This window comes from Pseudopodoces humilis, chromosome 7 (genome assembly GCF_049639895.1).
Source record: "Pseudopodoces humilis isolate 2021_Gansu_Grassland_sample_001 chromosome 7, ASM4963989v1, whole genome shotgun sequence".
Classification (NCBI taxonomy): domain Eukaryota; kingdom Metazoa; phylum Chordata; class Aves; order Passeriformes; family Paridae; genus Pseudopodoces; species Pseudopodoces humilis.
The window spans coordinates 39,957,840-39,978,396 of NC_142206.1; the positions used below are offsets into that span (position 1 = coordinate 39,957,840).

Sequence of the window (20,557 nt, forward strand, 5' to 3'; positions counted from 1 at the left end):
CTCCGTGCATCGTCATCCTTTGCTCCTATGGTCGCAGCACTGCCATGTCCCCACAGAAGCAGGGCTTTTCCAGCCCTGAATTCTGATCTCCTCTATTTTTGCACTAGAGAATGGCTAACAATATTTCCTGCTAGAGGCTACTTGGATGGGAGTGACTGAAGGATGGGATGGGAACTGGGAGCAGCCCCCCCTAAAAGACTGGGGAGCAGTGGGGACGGGGCTGAGTCCCAGACTGCCAGGCTGGGAGTCTCTCTGAGCAAGAACTGCTCTGGGGGAGCTCACAGGTGTTCCTGTGGGTGCCAAAAATCTCTGATGCTTTTCCAGTGACGCAAGAGAAACATATGGGGAAAGACAAAATAAGAAATTACGATGACTGTGGGACAGGGGTGAGAAAGTCCCTCACGTGCATTTGCTTCCCAAGCCCCAGTCGAGCTCTCCAGGAAGGCATCGTTCCATGGAAATCAGACTTCCATTTATCGTCTGAGAGGGAAAGGAATTTTCCTATGTTTTATACGTTTCCTACAATAATTGCAGAGCGTGGCTGTAAATGTTGCTATAAATAGGGCACCCTTTTAAAACCAGACTGTGTGTGAAAGCCATCAAGTCTGGGCTGTGCTGCCCCAGGGCACAGCCTGGTCAGGGCAAGGTGGTGAGGTCTCTCTGTTGGATCAAAGCAAGGAGTTTTTTTCTTCCCAAGTACTAACACATGGCTGCCTGTGCCCATGGCACCTGCATGATGCCCGTGCTGACTCTGAACAGCTTCACAGAATAAAGCCACCCCCGATATCCCAAAAGTCAACGCTCCCCTAGCCCAGAAAAAAACATACCCCATCAATTGAAGATGACCTCTTACCTGCCCGTGGAGAGCCTCCCGAAAGCACCTCCCCAGCAGCCCCGGGGCTCTCTGCTGTTGCTGTCTGCTCTCAGTGGCAATGCTGTTGCCATTCCCATGGACATAGGTGTACCAGGGCACAGCAGCCAGCTGAGGCACCAGGACTGTCTCCACACTGTTTTCCTCTGACACCTCTGCATCACCCCGCACCCTGGCCACCTGGTGAATTTGCACGATGGCTTCTGGAGGGTGGTCGATGTGGACGTTCACCAGAGAAGGGTTTAGGGAAGCTGGAAGATGAGTTTACACCACATTTGTGACAATCTGGCAACAATTTGGCACCCAAAGAGTATCTTCATAAACAAAGTCACATGGGAGGAGAGGTACACTGAGCCCACCAGGGAATCTAGAGGAAGACTGCATCTAAGAGAAAATATTTCTCTGGCCTAAAAAGAGGACCAACCTAACAAAGCCTCCACAAGAAACCAGGGAAATGTCCTGTCTAACAACCTGGCCTGAAATGGCAAGCACAAGGAGGTAGTGGCCTCCTCAGGCCTGTTAAAAAAGACATGAGGAGCACAGTAGGAGTAAAATGTGATTCTGGAGCCATTGGCCATGCTCACCCAGCTGGTTGGACAAGGGCAGGGTGTATGTGGAGTGCCTCATGGAGCTGCCAGCTGGGGTCTTTGGGCCTCTTCCTCCTTGCTTCTTTTCCAAAGAGGGAGCTGGCAGGTGGCAAAACTTCCCTGTGGAGTTGGAGGGACACCAGCATTCATCCCGGCCCACGCAGCGCCCTCCGTTCAGGCAGGGGATCTGACAGAAGTCTGCAAGGCAAAGAGAGGCCTGCTTAGAGGAGGAACTGAGACAGTCTCTGGCCAAGGGCAGCTGGAGGATGCCAGGCAGCTGCATCTGGACAGCACTAACCCCATGATGTCCCAAGGACCAGGTCCAGCACTGGGCTGGGGTCAGCACTTGCAGCCTGGAGGCAGGCTCAAGTGCTGCTAGGCAACACCATCTTCCCCAGGCTCTGCTCACAACTGGAGTCATGGCTTGAAGAAGATGAACCCTCCCTTGGTCTCTGGGGCCACAGCCAGGCTGGGGCACCCACGTGCTGGCGGGCTGCCAAGGTGGTGTTGCTGGCACAGCAGGATCTCTTGGAGTGGGTCAGGAGCTATGGCAGCCATGTGTAGCCAAGTCTGCCCAGTTTCTTCACTTCTGCATTGCCCCCTCCCCACTTGGCGGGGTTTTTACTCCTAGCCCAGAAGGGAACTCAGCAGGATGGGAGAGGCAGACAGAGAGAACAGGCAGAGAGCCACATCCTCAGAGCCTCTCACATCCAGCCCTGGCCCTGCCAGCAGTTCATGTGGGAGAAGTGTGGAGCGGGACAAAAGAATCAAGAGTAATTCATCTGCACAGGCTCAGAAAAACATTCACAGATTAAACCAAAGTCATGTCTTTTCTGACCTCATCAGATGCTTGGAGCAACGCAGAGCATCTCAATGTGAACTACACTCAAGCAATGCATGGGATTCCTTGGCAGATTACCCTGACTCGTTTCAGTGTGAGATGAGACATTGCTGCTCCACATTCCTGGATGGCTTGTCAGGTTCATCCCAGGGGATGAACACCTCCATCCTGTTTCAAGTTCACTTGCTCAAGCCCAGCACCCAGTTTAGGGGGAGGAGATACATTTTTGTAGTGGGACTTAGGCAGAAATTTCTGTGAACACAATGTTCCATCAGTGTCCACAGCAGGGAGACTTTTTATTCTCTCAGTGTTAGAAGAATTTGAGTGATACAGAGGCACTCAGAGGACAAATCTCAACAAGTCCAGCATGCTGCTCCCACCAGCTGGCTCCAAGACAATGTGACCAGCCCATAGCTGGATATCCCAGTGACTTGATGAGCAATCCCAGTGACTCTGAAAGGTGAGCAGTGGTTTCAGCAAGCCCTGTTTATTAGAACAGTTTGCAACCTGCAGCCAGCTCTCCTGGCTGCCATGTGAGTGAAAGGAGAGAACAGGAGGAAATTAGGTGATGAAAGTCAGCCCCAAGACTGGATGCCAACTAAAGCAGTGAGCTGGCTCTGAGAAGAAGGGGGTGGTGAAGCTTGGCAGCAGGCCTGACTCAAACACATACATCCCCTCTACCCAGGGTGAGATGGAAACAGGGTGTGCTTGCCCAGGAAAGAGAGCAATGAGGCAAAGTCTGTATTTCTCCCCCAGAGAGAAGCCCCAAAGAGCCCAGAAGACACCTTCTAAGGCACTGAGAGAAGCCATCACTTCCTCTCCCACAGCAGCCCAAGCCCTTAGTCTGTAGAGTCAGGAAAAGCAGGAAGAGTAGAGTAGGGAAACAGGCAAGAAAGTAGGTGGAGGAGCTAGGGGTGCTCACAGATGCGGAAGCCAGATTTGGGATCGTGGTCATGGCCTCCTTGGCTATAGAGAGTGGTGGTGTCTCCTTTCTCGCAGCTGTTGTAGCAGCGCCCGCTCTGGCATGTCTGTTTGCAGATGGTGGGGGTAAAGACAATTTTTATCTTCCTAATCTTCTCTGTCAGGTTGGCCCCTATTGGAAGAAAAAGAGTGCTAAGTGGAAACAGCATCTCCAGGCCAGGGGAGCTGTTATTCACAGCTCAAGCTCCAAAGCATTCCCAGTGCAAAGAGGGGCCTTTGTGCCTCTCCAAGTGCTGGAGTCACCATCCCTGGTGGTGTTTATGAAAAGATTTGATGTGGCACTTAGTGCCATGGCCTAGCTGACAAGGTGGTGTTACATCATTGATTTGACTCGATGATCTTTTCCAACCTAGCTGACTCTGCGATTCTGTGATTCTGTCTCTCCTTGCCCCTTGCCCATTCCAGCCTGTTTTCTGCTCCAGCATCTCTAAGAGTTTGTCAACACATAAACAATGGCAAGCAGCATGCTCTGCCTGCCCAGTTGGGGTGGCATAACAGTGTGAAGGCACACATGCACTAACTTCATCATAAAGGGAGTTTTTCCAGTTTTAGCTATATTCTTTCTCCAGCCTACATCAGTAGTCGGAAGACTGGCTGCTCTTAAACCACTGGAAGTCTTACCACATGAACACACTGGCATCCAGAAGAGAGAATATCAGGTCTTAAGAAAACCATTATCTCCCTACAAGTGTCCCCTGGCCTCCTGCAGCTACCTGTGGTCCTCTTCTGGTCCCTCACCATCCTCCCATATGATGGGAATTCACACTCAGATCTCTTCAGGATTTGTGGAAAATGGTCAACAGACAGAACTATTTTGTAACCAGCTGGCTTGACACCAGAGCCTTCCATCCCACCCCAATGGGACAGTCATGTGCTGCCCTTGCTGTGCTCACCCTCCTCCTTGTTTCAATCCCCACTTTCAGATTACAGCTTCAACCAGGTTCATGGCCCTGTTCATAGGGGCTGAGGTGCCACATGGTGCCTCCTTGGGGAATCACGGCTTCAGGAGGGAACCAAGCTGCACAAGACAATGGGCATCTGTCCTAGCTGGGAAAGCATTGAGGCTCAGCATCTGCATGTCCCAGCAGCCTGGCCTAATCCCTGCTCATGTTAGAAGGCATCAAGGCAGCAGCCAAAGAGAAGAAATAAATGCTGGTTGCACAATCTGACCTTGAGAGCTGCTCAGCCTGAGGAGTAAGCTGGGAGACACCATTCCTACAGACTGAGGCAATTCCCCTTCAGGGCAATGTGTTGGGGTGATGTTCAGCATCTCTGAGATGCAATTGTCGTATCCCCTGGCTCCTGTCTCAAGCCATCAGCATTTTGCTTCCCTGATGTGTCTTCCTTCAGTAGGGCCTCTTTCCTTGCCAAGCCCAGCAATGCCCACGCTGACCTTCCCTTTTCATTCCACTGAGCAGCACAGTCCTGGGAGTCCATGGTTTCTTGGTGATCCCCAGTCAAAGTGTTGCCCTTTCCCATGACCTCAGCGAGAAGCCCCAAAAGAGTGACAGCCCTGCAGGCCTTACCCTTTGCAGACAAGGTGTGCTCCTGGGAAACAGCATGTGGGCCAGATCTGCTCTGCTCATGTCCATTCCCATTGGGGAGTGCATTGGAGGTGAGCTGGCCATTGCTGGCTGGGTAGCGCCGGACAGTCCTTGATGACCCCGTGTGCTGAGGGGAGACAGGAGAGCCAATTCTGCTCTGAATCCTGTGGAAAAGAAAAAATGAGCCAATAATGCCTCACAAGTGACTTCACTGACCCACAGTGCCTGTCCACCAATGTACCTTGCAGCAACCTTCACCACCAAGCTGCCTGAGCTGCCACCTGGACACAGAGATTTGTCTACTTCAGCAGGATCCCACTCTTCCCCTACTTTCAGTCATCACCACGGCACACTGTTTCCCTCTAGGAACCATGCCCCATGTCCTGAGCCTGGCAGGACACAGTATTCACCAAGACACCCTCTCTGTACCATCACATCAGGCTCTCCTTCCACAAGGATGCTTCAGCTGCCTTGAGGAACTTCGGCCTGCCTATCACGCTCAAGGTCTGTTCCTTGACCACAGCAAACATAAGCAGCTCCAAATACACTTGTTCTTATGGTGGAAGTTTTCTCAGGACCTGCTTTCCCAGCCCCAAACAAGCACTAAAAACACAGTAAGACAGTCAGAGAAGATGCCAGACCATGCAGATACACAAAACTTGGCCCACGAGAGTCACAAACAAGAGAATGACCAAGAAGTCAAGTCTGTAAGAGCAGTTACAACTTTCTGCACTAATTGCATTATGGCACAGAGAAGCCATCCAGCTCTCCAGGTCACACTTCGTACATGCTCTTTTATAAAGCCACATAGACCACAAAGCAGAGCTCTTTGTGTTAAAGATCTTGATCTACTGCACTTGCTCCCATTTCCTTTTACTGTACTTAGCCTCCAAGAGGGTGCTCTGCTTTCCAACACAAGTATCTCCCTCTCACCTGCACCACCTGCAAGGAAAAAGACTTAGTATAGCCAAGGGACAAAATAGGTTGGCTGCCCACAAGCTCCTTGGGTTTCTTTGAAAGTCCCAGCCTTGGATGCCTCTGTAACCGAACTTCAGTACAACTCTTGCATACCCTGTCCAACACCTCCATCTCTGACTGAGGGGCTGAGGCAAAGAGTGGCACTTCTCACTGAAGTGCCAGAGAGGTCTATCCCATTCTGTGGTTTTTACCATCTTCCCTGTCACAGTCAGCACAGGAGATGTGTTACAGTGTCTGCAGGCAACACAGATTTCTAAACCAAACAGGACTGGATGATTCAATGAGAATTGGCTGACGGCAGCTCTGCCTTGCAGACATTCCTTGGATAGCTTGGAATAACAATAAGATCTGGGGAGACGGAAAGGGAGCTCATGCTGTGCTGGTATTCAAGCAGGTCAAGAACAACACACAAGGTAACCGCCAGCCAGGGAGCCCGAAATCAGCCCTGAACAATGGAAAATCAAAAAAATGACACAGGTCAATTAACTGGAAACTAAACAAAAGGAATACAAAGTGAGGTCAAGTCAAGGAGGTCTGTGAAGAGCCACTCTTGTCAAAGGAGTCCATTTTATAATTTGATAGAATTAGACACATGCACACCAACAAGCTGAGACCCTATGCTATTTCAATAAAAAAATAAACAGGGCATTACGATGTCAATCGGGCACATGCAAAATTAATAACAAACTGGCTGTGTAACAGAACACAAGAGGTAGTTGTCACTGGGGAGGGAATTAGATGGGTTCCAGGGTGATCAGTGTGAGGCTTGGCACGATTCAAGAATTTCATCTGGAAATAAATATTTTTATTTTGAAATAAACATACAATCGACATTGCTAATGTGTGCTGCTGACACAAAAATTTGCAGTGTGGTGTATCGTGATGAGAACAGGGCAATCACACAGAGCAGTTTGGATCTCTGTGGAGGGTAAATACATCCAAGCAACATGGGATTTTAATAGAGCCAAATGCAGGATTACACTTCTAGGAAGAAGGAATGCAGGCAGCAGCTGCAGATAGTTGGAGATGATCCTGGAAAACAGAAATTCTGAAAAGATTTCAGGGCTAATGACAAGCAATTAAATATGAACTGTCAGTTCAATGCCCTGACATTAGGACATTGAAACACTGCAGGAACAGGGAGGTATTTTTGCCTCCCTACACGTCCTCATCACAGGGGAGTGTATACATTCTATAATATCATCCTAGCTGTGATGTAAAATATGTCACATCTTCTAAGGGATGTCAAAAAAATGGAGGGAATACAGGAAAAAACACGACAGAAATAATTGGAGGACTGGTGAAAATGCCTTTCTGTAGGAAACCTAAAGTATTCAATCTCTTCAATTTAGGATAAAGAAGATGAAGAGGTGCTCTGATTAGAAGGCACAGGTTTCTCCATAGGAACAAAATGCCAGGTGTAAAGAGCTAAAAACATCTGCAAACTGAAGCAAAATTATTCCTTACTAGAAAGCATGCCTACATGCAGCAGGATAGCTGTCTTCCTTCTGCAAAAACCTCAGCAGCAGATTCCCAAACTCCTGATACCACCTCTTCTGGAGAAGAGAGTCTGCTGACAAAAATATTTCTTGTCTTGTTAAAATCAAGATCTAAACTGAGATGAGGACAACAAATAACACTCGCTTTTCAATAATCAGCAAGGCTAGCCAGAATAATTAAAGAGAAATGAACCTTGTTTCAGTTCTACCTCAGTCTCTTTCAGAAGCTCCCCTGAGACTCTGCAGAGTACCACCTACCCCAGACCGCCAGGGCAGCCAGGCATGACCTGCCCACACATTGCTGAGCTACAATTCAGCCCTACAGCCAGAAGATGAACTTCTGATGCCTGTTACTGTACTGCTTTATTACTGCTAGTTTTGTTAGTGACAAAGGAAAAGCCATATGGAACCCTAGGGAGGCTAGGGAAGAGCTACCAAGCCTTGGAAGCTCAGGCACATTTGTTCTCTGATCTCTAGTAAGGACCAGGCACAGCCCTATGGGTGGACACGGCTGGGATTCCAGGGTCTTTTGCTGCAGAGATGAAAGCACCCTGAGGAAAAGAACTGCATTCCCCCAAACAAACAGTGACTGTCAGTGCAGGCCCTGAGTTCTGGAGAGTCACTGGGTGAAGGTGACAGGTAGCATAATACAGGGAAAACAGCTCTCCTGCTTGAAAATCCTCATATCATGTCTACCCTTAAGAAAAGGGAGCTTCCTATGTGCAAGTGGCAGAACTTGGCTGGTCTCTACACACTGCCTGCCTGAAGGAACTTCACCCCTTTGGCTTTAGGAAACATCTCTTGTCATTCCCAGGATTACCAAATTTTGTAATAAAACCCACAAAACCCCATAACAACAACATGTGAAGGACTTTAAATAAAATAATCATTAACATTTCATTTCCAAAGAAAAAGGGATTACTTGACCTTACTACAAGGGGCAGTGCCAACTTCACAAAGGAAAAACAGAGTAGGAACATTATGGTTTGCAACACTTGAGGAAAATTCATCCTACTGAGATCCCATTGGCAAAGCATTCCAGTGTGAGCTGAAGCAGGGAGGAGGTATGGGGAGGGTCAGATTTGCTTTGAATTAATTTGTTTATTTGGTTCTATTCTAGGCAGATGAGCACTGGGATTTGTGGACTGAGTTGAGTAATACCATTCTAGCCTGGGCTGCAGAAATCAATGGCAAAAGGCATCTTTCCATCTCAATTTGTCATGCTGTGAGCTGGCTCATGGTCAGGGAGTACGAAACTGAGGTTTTTTCCCCTCCAAACCTCCAGTCCAGGCTGGGCAGACAGGGACTGGCTTGCTTGAAGTGTCTCAGGAAATACACCTGAGCTCACCGCAGCAGTACTGATCTGACCAGAAGCCATTAGCAATCCCTATCCTTTGGATGGATCTCAGTGAGCATAAGGCCAGAGCTTGGCCAGCTCCCAGGGATCTGAACTGCTACAGGTTCTCTCATTGGTGTGGCTGTCCTAGGGCTAAGAGTGAGCATGGGAAACATGTGGGGTAGCTCCAAATCAGCAGAGTGTGGAGCTTGTGTTACCATGCTCCATGCCTCTACCTGCTTGAGAAGAGGCAAAGAAGAGGCAGAGGAGTTTGACACTTCAAGCACTATGTTCCAGTCACTTAAAGTCCCAGGGCCTCATATTCAGTCTTACAGCCTCCCTCAACGTGGTATTACTCACTTCCACTCCTTCAGACAGGCACATGGCCAGTGCAGATCTCTGCAAAGAGGCACTGGTCTCTTCCTTCACAGCCTGTTTCCAAGCAGCTGGTTTCCCTGCTCTTCATCCATCAGAGGTCCTGACAACTCTCTGTGTCAGGTACAGCCTGTAGGGCAAAATCAGCATGCAGACTCCTAGGACACCTCTCCTTCTGGGCTGTCCTGTCTCCCCACCTCTGGAGTTCACAGCAGCAGTGGTCCAGGACAGAACATGGGGCAAGGAGGGAAGGCAGAGGGAGCAGCGTTCTCCTTCCAGGAGCATGTATGTGTGTGCTCCTGGCAATTCCTGCCAGCTGAAAGGGCTCTGTCTGAGAGACCTCAGTCACCTTCACATGGAAATACCTATAGGTACTAGGTGCTTACCAAAATTAAGAGATTTGGAATGGGAGGGAGCTGTGCAGACAGACTGACCGATGTCTGCAACAGTTCAAAACTATCCAACAAGTGCTTTTAGCTGCCCTATTCTGAGGTGCAGGTCAATGACCTGGATTCCCTATAAGCCCGAGGACATATACTAGAAGTCAAGAGAACTAAGGGAGATCTGGTCGCCTACATTCTAGTGCTACGTATCCCTGCAGGACCCAAATAACACTTGTATTTCATTCAGCAAGGGATCCCACAAATTGCCACAGCAATTTTGTGTGTAAACATTTTATTTTCAATGAATTTTGGTGCCACTTGCACTCTTCTCTGTACTTACTTTAGGCTTAGCAGGGTAGAGAAGGTACAAAAATATTGTATGCCCTGGATATCATGGCTCTCCTGCCAGTCCCAGATGAACCTACAGGGTGCCTGTTCTCTGAACAAAACAGGTGAGTGATTTCCTGTCACTCCACTGAGGACTGAGCTGGCAGACTCCCAGAAAGTGCAGAGATGGATAGGAGAATCTCTGTTTTCTGAATCAACCACAGGGTTTTTTTTAAAGATTAGATACACAGAGTCACAAAGTCACCAAGTCTAAATCACTGAGACTGAGGTATCCAGAAAACAATACTGTTTTCCAAATCCACTGTATATAGAAAACATTTTCAAATCCCTGATCACTTCTGATGATCATAGTTCTCTGGGTAAGCAAAAGCCAGAGGGAGCACAGGTTCTCTTAGTGACTTAACACCAGGCATCCTCCTTGGAGCTGGAGGCAAAGATGGCAAACTCTTCAAAGCACTTCCCTCTCCCCAGAAGCAACACCTCAGTCTTTCCTGGATTTAGCTTCTATCGCTGCTCTTCATCCAGCTGTTGACTTTGGCCAGATTGCTAGTGAGCTGGGAAACCGTGGGTTTTTTTTTTTCTATTTGTGTAAAGGAAATGCAGAGCCAAGTACCACAAGAGTATTACTGGTTTTTCATCCAGCCTGCCTCACCCTCTCCCCAGCCAAAGCCTGACAGACCACAGCAGGGTGGATGGCTTGAGGCACAGTGGAGAGAGTGAGTCCTGGTCAGTCCTGGCAGTGTGGTCAGCAGGGAGGGGCACTAACCCCAGACAAGGCAAGGGCTAGAGAGATGAGGATTGGAAATTCACTGTTCCAGCTGAAACAAACCTTCACCATGCTGAATATCAGGGAGAGATGACAGAGACTATTGAGACCTAAGGAGCACTTCTCAGAAGGGCAACCATTGCACTGGTCAAAACAAATTGGAAGATAAACAGCTCTCAGAGAAGAAACTATATTCCCAGGGTCCAGGAAACCCCATGCCAGGGCCCAAAAAGCTCCAGCTCTCTAAATTTAACCAGCTTGCTGCTTGGGATGCAGTTGCTGCCTCCAGGTACCCAGAAAGGACACATGCTGCCCATGGGGCTGGGAGCAGAGTCCCACAGAGGGGAGCCACTGCAGCACTGGTAAGTCCACCCCTGCTACTCCAGACTGCAGCCTGCATGTCCATCTCCAAGATGAGTGGGCTCAGCCAGAATAGAGTCATGCTCAGGCCCTGATAACCTGCCAGGGCAACAGGCAGGTTCTCCTCTGGATTTTAAATGCTGAACAATATACTCAGTGTCTGTCTTGTCCATCTGCCTGTCACTCTGGCAAGATGCCCTCCCTGCTTGGGGCCACAGGGACCAAAATCAGTGATTCACTTCCCCCTTTGTAATGCTCAGCAGTTGCTGATTTTCCACTAAAGCATCACAGAAGAATGGGCAGCCTTAACACCAGCATGTGTGTCTATGGGGGAAAGAGAAGCAGCCAGCCTTGGAAAGGAGTAAATTGACTGCAAACCAGAAACTTCCCCTTTCTTGGACTCCAAATAGGTTCCTCAGCAGGCAGAAAGGATTCATGGCTCAGTCTGCAGGCCCCGGAGCACAGGAGAGGCATTGCTTAGAGACCATTAAGTTTATTGTCAATTAGCTCACAAACATGCTGACAAGGAAGACAGCTCTGGTAAGACTCTGGGAGGAGAGGGAAAACCACACCATACAAGGCACCTGACTTCAAGCCCACCCACATTATGTCCATAAATCCTGTCTTAGTTTATTATCTCCAGGAGCAGCAGAAATACCACTGAAACCTCCCTGCTGTCCCTCCTGCTGGCATCTTCAGCCCTGGTACCTCCCATTCAAATGAGGGAGACCCTGAAGTCTGAAGTCCATGCTCCCCAGTGTTTGGTGAAATGCAAGGGAAGTTCTCTTGCACAGGAGAAGCATCCACCAGCATCCCACAGGCAGAAGACCTTCTTGGGAGAGCCAAGCAGAATCAATGTACCATGAAGGCCACAAGAATGGTGGTGCCTTTGTGCCAGGTTCACAGACACCTACAGCCAGGTGTCATGCAAGATGGGACACAAGACACACAAGACACACAAGACACACATGACACAGGCACCTGGACCATCATAATCTGCAAGTCATCCAAATCTTTTTTCCCTTCAAGACCTCTAGAGCTGCTGTTGGCACTGATGCCATCCTTTGCCTTTGTGTGGGAGGTCACAAACAGCACTCACAAAGTGGGGCTGCAGGGCCAGGAACATGTGTCAGGCTCCGTGCCACACACTATACTCTGTCACTGGCACATGCCATGAGCCATGTCAGTCCAGCACCCAGATGCCAGCCCTATCCCTTATGAGAGCAACTAAGAGCTCTCACAGAGCCCACATGGCTCTTATTTCGGGTTCTCACCTGTGCCATATTGCAGTGGTAACTCCAGCTGCCTGCTCCACTTGACATGTGCCAGTGGCTGGCCAAGATTTCTATTTCACTACAAACTGTAGCAGCAGACGTGCAAGTCCATGGGACAGCAGAGTCACCAGCTGTCTGCCTCATGCCACCAAGCTCAAACTCCACCACCACCACCACCCTGGCATCTTCCTTCTTCTGGCCCCCAGAGCAGTGCAAGTGCTGCAGGGCCATCCTAGCTGGCTCCCAGCCAGCCACATACTGTGTGAGAACAGGGAGGGAGACGGCTGGGAACTCTAATTTTATCTGTTCAGGAGTTGCCAGATGCCACATACTTAACTGAACCCCTCTAAGCTCACAGACAGCTAACAAGTTCATTTTAACCAGTCTCTTGGGATCTAATTTGCTCCTTAGCCAAAGTGGCTGCTCACATGCCCCCAACACAGCTCCCTGCTGACATTAAATGCCCTTCCCTTGCCACATGTGCCACAAATGCCACCTGCCACTGCACTGAATGCTCTTCCTTGCTCTCATGTATTAGGCAGTGAGCAACTGACTCCCTGGAAGAAGTCCAGCTCTCCAGGCATGGGAACAGCACCTGCCTGGCCCAGCGAGGCTGCAGAAACATGCCCTGCACAAAGGCATGGCATCAGGTGGTCACCTGGAGCTGCAGATTGTGCTCATGGTTGGATCCATTAGACCTCAGTGCTGACCCATTAAATGGCCAGAATCATAATTTCCAAATGCCAGATGTGATAAAGAGCTGTCTGCAATCTGCTTGTCTCCAGAGCTGGAGTGCAGGCCAATGCCAAAAATAAAAATGCAGCCTGCAACTGCTCTGAGCTTCAAGTGGAGCCAACAGAGGCTACTTGATTACAAATGCCACATTTAGGCCATAACTTCCTTGACTAAAACAGGGATTTAGATGGTGAGGGAGACCAGAAAAGCTACCACCTCTCTGTCAGAACTGCCCAGGCTAGCCTGTGGTGCTCAGCTCACTCCTTTGGGCTGAAACAATGAGAAAGCTGCCTCAGTTGGCTCCTCTTGCTGCACAGAGGGGCTGATGCTGAGCAGCACAACCAACAGGCACAGCACTGCTGCCAAATGCAGTCACACAGGCAGTCTCACACCTTAGTGATTAGAGACACATCCAGCTGCCATCACATGAAGGTCTCCATCAATGTCACCATTTACTGCAGACATCACCCCACAGCCACAGCCTTTGTACCACCACAAACGTTGGCAGAAGCTGCTGGCATAGTCAGAGACCTGGACTGTGAGTCACACAGTGTGACCACCCCACTGAGGATTCATCCCCCCCACCAACCACAGCAACACCTCCCCTGGCCGCCTCCTACTCCCCATCCTCCCCAGGACAGGGTCCTACCTGGCAGGGAAGGATCTGTATTTAGGGCAGTAGCAGATGAGAGGACAAGATATCAACCTGTGCTTGTACACACAAGCACACAGATCTCTGTCTCAAAGGGCCCCCTGTTTGTGCAAGACACAACAGCTGCAAGCTGAGGGCCTGGCTGCCATCTAATGAAACCTGCTGCAGGGGCATTAGCCAGAGAAAAGCTCAATATTGGCTGTGGGGAGGTCACTCATTTCCCCCATAATGCAATGAGAAAACAAGCATATTTGCGTTTCATTTCCATCTTGTTGACTAGCAACACCCACCCCCTTCACTAGGCTGCCAGCTTCAAAGCCCTGAAAAAACACTTTAGCCTATTCATTCTTGCACCCACAGGCACCCCTGGGAGTGGGGGGAGCCAGCTGCCTGCCCACTGCTCTACACAGGACAGGGGGAGGGCTGGAAAGGCCTCTCTCATTCCAGGCATGTGAGTGGGGTGAAGAGTTTGTGGCTGAACACACACACACAGCATGAGAGCAACAACGTGAAGAGACATGTGTAGTGCTCTCAGCTGAAGAAGTGAAGGCTTTTCATCTACAGCAGGTGGTCTCCCACTCATCCTGGGAACACTGTAGATCTAAGACATATTTTAAGCTAAAATAATGGTTAAACACCCAGCAGGATGTCCTGGCCTTTGGATCTATTACCTCAGTGTTGATAGTTCTTCTCACATCGCTCCATCCCCAGCCACACACAGAATTCCTGCACCTGCAGCACTCAATCCATGAGAGCTGAGCTGGGATGTAACCTTTGCTATCCACTCTTGAAGTCTCATCCCTGCTGAGGATCAGGGAATGAGCATCCCAGTGATGTTTATTCTGCACTGTTCTGCACTGGCTGCATCCCTCCACTTGCTCACTAGTCAGAAGACTCCTGGCCATGTAAGCACGATGCCTGATGGCAAAGCCAGTGACTCCATGATCATGAATCTGCTCTACACCTCTCTCAGGTACCTTCAGTACGTGGCCTTCAGTACCCACACCAAGGGCTGTAAGCGAGGAACAGGTTTCCCAGCCTGCTCCTTGAGAAGGGATGCGGAGCGCTGCACCTGCTTTGGCCACCCCTGCACCCAGCTCTGCAACAGCACAGCTCCAAAGTCATGGGGAAGGCAAAGCTCCAGTGTCATTATCAACCTGTCATTACACCCCTGGAATAGTTTGGCACATTGCTTTTTAGAAAGCCTTACCATTGAAAAATTACCATGGCCACCCTGCCAAGGCTACAGGCAACCTAATACACTCTGCCCCATCCTGATAGCCTCAGCCTCCAAGTATGTTCCTCATCCTCCAAGGCCAACATTTGGCTCAGTTTTGCAAATGTGGGTCTGTTAACCATTCCCCTCAGCTCCCTCCCTCCCTCAGAATTCTTTCCAATTTGTCAAGATCTTTTCTGGCAATAAAGAATTCCTTGACTCAGAGCAGGAGCTCAGGGTGTACGGGAAAAAAAACACCTCATCTGATTTGGGTCTTTTGCCTCCAAAGTCCATCCGTCTCTGGTATGCACCACATGCATTACCCTCCATTGACTAATTTGCTGTTTACTTCTACCCTGAAAAATCATAGCTTCTCCTTCCAGATTTCTTCCTCCCATAGAGGATATTTTTCCTTTAGCAGTATCAGATAAGATTTTTCCATCCTGAATGTCTCCTTAATTCCTGCCTAGATGTTTAGTTTCTGCCTAAATGAGAACCCTCACTCAGGTGAAAAAAAGATGAGGTGGTGTGGAGAGCAAGGTACCAATCCCACCAATCACCAAGCACTCAGGGCAGCATTTCTCAGGATGCTTCTGAAGAATGGAAAAGAGAACAAGTAGATTTATATGGAGACTTTTAGATCTTAATTTCAACCACTTCTTGTATCAAATCAACTTCAATTAATCCCTTGCTTCCTGCTAGCACTGGTGATTTATGGGAAACATTCACAACTAAAGAGAACAGCTTTGATTTTACTGAAGTATCAGTTTAAACCAAAAAAGGCAACACACAGTCAGGTATGAGAAACTGCAGTAATCCACAGGCACAAGGGAGCTGAAAGCAAGATAGATGACAATCCTAATTCAGGCGTTAGGAAAACTCTCCCAGCATTTGATCATGTAGCCTTAGTGCTCTTCTAACAACTTTCTTTTTTATAGAACTGCTATATAAATTGTATTGTCATAAGTGTCCCAAATGATATATGTATAGTATATAAAATAGGCTATAAACTGGATTTTCTGTACTACCTTACCTACCACATGTACAGTGTATTTGCCCTGCACCCTGCTCTCTTGCATGGAGTCTCAGATTAAGCTGACAGTAGCAACACTCTTCTTTCAGTTAGAAGGAAAAGTACATTTAAACTGCCTAAAGACTGCATTAAGCTATAGGAATGGCTCCCAAAGAGGTGCAGAAGAAAACAGATCTAATGTAAAGACCATATTTGGAGTTTAAAAAAGGGGCCTGAAAGCCAGCTATTCTCCTGCTGCTCTGAAGGGTATGCAACCCCCTAGAAAGTAAATACATAAAACATATAAACCAGAATGGTGCTGACAGCTTTAAAACACTAAAAAATAAAGCAGCTGAATCTGGTGCCAGACTAGAGAAGGTATATCATGTAATTTAAAAATAGGAGCATTTTTATATAAGAAAAATGGCATTTACACTCCTCTTGAGTAGCTTGAGATTTTCCTTTAAGTTTCTCATCCAGCTTGCCAAGGACTTTTGACTATGTCAAAGCAGGAAAGGGGCCGAGATCTGGAGCTTATGGAGATCTCATTGTACTGAGTGACATATTTTCCTTTTCACATATTCTCACCCTGAGTGGCACTGGCTTTTTAGTTTCAATTTTTTAACAATGTCTCAGATATCTACTCAAAGTTGGCTTTGGATCAAGGAACGTAAATGTTTGGCCACTTTGTGAAAACCATATTGCTGAAGGGAAGCACTTTAGAAAGCTGCAGTTAGGGTTTATCTGCACTGAGAAAATATGCCATTCAAGTAACAAGCATAAAGGCACTGTAGTGGCACAAGGCTGGCACTGGTGTTTTACCCTAGGAATTTAACATCATGCACTATGGATCTCCTGGGCTGCTCCCATACCAAATGAAGTGGGAAGGCTGCCACAGCCCATGCCACAGGAATGCACTTAAATGGGGGGGATGCTTCTCATCAAGGGCTGGCTTTTATTTTCTCTGATATTTGGATATTAATAAATTGTAACACTCATAAATGTGGACTGAGTGAGGAGAAGAGCAGAAGATGCATTCAATAAGTAGGCAGATAGTATAGACCTCCTCCTAGTGCTGGACCTATGGTAGGAAACAGTCCTGAACACTCATCAGCAACCCAAGTAAGGCAGTAAGCAAGCTCCCCTTTTTCTCATAAATGTGGAAAGTTCAAAGCTGGCAAGACAGGAGGCTCCAGATCCTGCTTTAACAATTAAGACAAATCTTTCTCTGTTCGGAGCAACATCTTTAAAAAGCAAGTGACCTTGCAGTGAACTTTTTGTTCTATCTGCTAGTCCTCAATGACAACAAGCTCATCAAGCTGATTTTGCCAAGCCACAGTTCTCAATGTCGTGCTCTAAATGGCCACCCCAGGGCACACAGCTTTGTATCCACCCATGGGCTCCACTCCCCTTTGCAATGGATCATGCTTGACATTTGACTACCACCAGAACAGGATTTTCAAATGAAACGGAGCAATTTTCAAATGGGGGGAAATACACTTTCTCCATCCACCAACCTCTGCCACACACCCAAGATCCTCCCGTCTGCTTGCTCCCTGCTGTTCTAATCCTTCGCTTCCAGGAGAGAGAACAGAGATTTTGGCAGAGCCTGCCTGCTGGCATGAGGTTCCCAGTGCTCCCAGGCCAGGAACGCTTGCCACAGCTCCTCAAGGGCTGCGTATAGCCCTTCCTCTCATCAGGAAGGGAGGAGATGTCTCCTCTAGGGTGCTGCAGAAGAGAGTCTGAGATCAGAAATCAGTGGGCCAGGCATGTTGCAACTCAGCCTTCTTCCTTTTCCATCCTGAAAACACCAGGCAACTCCCAGCAACTGCCTTGCCTAAACAGAACCCTCTCAGAGGAAGCTCCCTGCCCTCAAGAGCTTAGCTGCATTAAACTGTCCGCACAGTGTCTCAGCACCTTACACCACAGCTATGCCCTTTTCCCTTGCTTGCATTAGTGGGGAAATGCTTTGCAGGTCCCAGACATCTCATCTTCAGAGGAAGGATGCCTTGCTTTGCAAGCAGCCATCATCCAGCACATACATCCCTACCAGGCAGCACAGCTCCCTTGCACAATGCTGGCTACAGATTTATGCACTCCTGGCAGGAGGGACCTTCTCAGGTGGCAGCAACAGAACCCTCCACACACACTGCCCAGAGTCAAAGGCATCTGGTCAGCCATCCTGAGGGTAAGGGGCAAAACCCTTTCCACTCCCTGCTAAATAAACATGAATTCTGCTGATACTCCAGCCTTAGGAAAACAAAGCTGTTTCCATTTAGCTTGGCTTCTGGGCTGAGGTGCAACTCCACCCGCACAATCATCCATCAGGGCTTTGCTTCTCCAGGCAGACATTCAGGCTGAGATCAAGGAGAGCGGGGATTTGCAGCTAGTCCACACCGGGAGGGCCTCTAACACCCCCAGGATTTTGCTCTCTCAGAGCACTTGATGTTCCAACCAGCACAGAATGGGGGCCTCTCAGCTTCTGCAGCAGCTAACAAGTCTCCACAGGCTCCCTCAGACAGCTGACTCCAAGTCTCCAGTGAGCCACAGCCTGCTGCAGGGACTTGGGAAGCGGTACTCATTGCATAGCCTTATTTCCAGGGATGACAGTTTGAGCATCACCAGCTCTGGTGTCAGTAAAGGGGAGCCAGAGCTGCTCTTCTCCTAGTCTAGTCCTTCCCTGGACAAGGGTTGAGCTCAAGTGAGACTGAATATATCCTCTTCTTCAGTCCCAGGGAGAAGAAAGATTGCACACCACAGAGGCAAGCCAAGGATGGAGTGGTTCTTACCCGGTACCTCTCCAAACAGAAACACTGATGGCTACATGTAGCTCCACAGCACTGACTCCTGTGCTCAGCACAATGTTCAAGCTGGCCTTCACATCCACATCTTTCCAAGACTGCCAGAACACCCAGAAAAGGATCTATGACAGCTACAGTGAGAATGCCCACAGGTCCATTCACTAGCCCTCACATCTGACAGGTGAAAATAAGAACCAACCAGTACAACCAGTTGCATATGACTGGTACAGCCCTGTTGCTCGAGGAGCTGCCACTTCTCAGCAAGGGTGAGAAGGTACCCTGAGGGTAGAGGACTGACAGTAACATCTCCTGCTGTCCCAGCTGCACTTCCTGGGCTCTCCTGGCAGGAAAGCCACAGAAGGCCACTTGTCCTTCCAGAGCTTTTCTTCAGAACCAGAAGCACATTCATACCAGAAGCAGAACCATGAAAACAGACAGCTGTCTGGCTGTGCTCTTCACCAACACTTTTTGGGCTCCTACAGACTCCCAAAGACTTCCTACCTCCAGACCAGGTTACTGCCCACAGTGAAGGTGCAGTCATGATAAGCAGCAAGTGCAACTAGATGGGGATAAGAAATCATTTTAAAGCAGTTCCACCACTCAGGTAAGTAGGGAATATTTTGGTCCAGGCAGTTCCTAACTAATTCAGCTGGCTGCTCTCTTAACTCTCTCTGAAGACTCACTTCAGAGCACATTGAAACCAAAAGCAACCCAATCTCTTCTTAGAGACCAGGTCTCTGTGGAGGATTCATGGGTTTTGTTGCTTGTTTGTAGGGAATCTAATATAGTACTGTTCTAGTGCATGGCTTCAGAGCTTCTGATTGTTAGCTCTGTACAAACACAAATAAAGCCAATATAGATGCAAATAAACAAAAGGAGAATGTAAATTCACTCATGTGAGAATTGATTTCCTGTCTTGGCACAGCAAGACAAGGCTTAGATGTCTATAAGCTCCCACTCTTGTGCAACTCCTGCTTCTTAGTAGTGCAAATGTACAGGGAGGTCAGGGACTGGGTGTTTGTCGGGGAACTCAGAGTCTTCTCACAACCATTGACCTAGAACCACCAGTGTCCTCCATCCACTGTACCATTCAAGAACTTCTTCTACCTCTTCCTTATTGACAAATCAGACAAGTAAACCAGCTCCTGTGAAATTGTGGCAGATTGACTAGAAAAGGTCAGTATCCACCAGCACAACCCCCCCCTCATCCTGGAGCAGACCATGGACCTGACAAGCCAAGCTGTTCCTCTCACACTTGACAGTCACCTGAACTCCAGTGAATGCAGCTCTGAGTTCGCAGTGCCTAAAAACCAGTCCTCATGCTTGCAAACATGAGAGAGCTCTACCTTTTAAGACAAACTTCTTGCTTTTGCTACTACAGCCCAACTGTATGAAGAAAGTTGCATGTGAAAGCACAGAAAGTACTTCAGTGGAAAGGGATGACGTTGTCACTGCAAGTTCAGACAAGTCTAAGAGTGTGCTTTCATGAGACAAATAACCAGCCTAAGAAGTGAATTCCCCACCACCAAAAGGGGAGTCCCCTCCTTTCCTCCCCTTCACTGCTAGACTTGCAATTCTGTCCAATTCTTCTGGTCTCATGATCTTCCAATAAGCCAATTTTGCCCACTGAAGTGACAGAAAATTACCCTTGATTTTGCTGTGTTCATTTTTTTTCTGGTTTATGGAACTGAGCCAACTCACCCAGAGACCAGATGGAGACCAACAAGTGAAGCAATGGAAGGGCATGGCCAAGACCATGCCTTTGGCTGCAGATGCTCACTCTTACAGGCTCTGCAGCTAGCCCAGAAGTTGGCATGCTGAAAGGGACACTCAAAAACATTTGGGAAACAACTCTTCTAACAGCAATAAGACTTTTAAGTCATGCAGTACCACACCATGTTATAAGTTCCACAGACCACAGAAAAAATCCAGGTGACTGAATTGTACAGAAGAGCACCCAGGGGCTGAAAGAGGCATTTCAATGCAGACCAGTGCCAG

The 20,557-nt window shown here is 48.5% G+C and overlaps 1 protein-coding gene across 1 annotated transcript in view; it reads right to left on the reverse strand.

Annotated features, from left to right (window-relative positions):
- LTBP2 (latent transforming growth factor beta binding protein 2) overlaps positions 1-20,557 on the reverse strand; it is a 71,863-nt gene that overhangs the window by 34,838 nt on the left and 16,468 nt on the right. Inside the window, exons 4-7 of the mRNA XM_014250008.2 lie at positions 4,807-4,988; positions 3,222-3,392; positions 1,456-1,656; positions 854-1,122 (exon numbers count right to left, since the gene is read on the reverse strand). Coding sequence (XP_014105483.2) covers positions 854-1,122; positions 1,456-1,656; positions 3,222-3,392; positions 4,807-4,988 — 823 coding nt within the window. The remainder of the gene's footprint in view (positions 1-853; positions 1,123-1,455; positions 1,657-3,221; positions 3,393-4,806; positions 4,989-20,557) is intronic.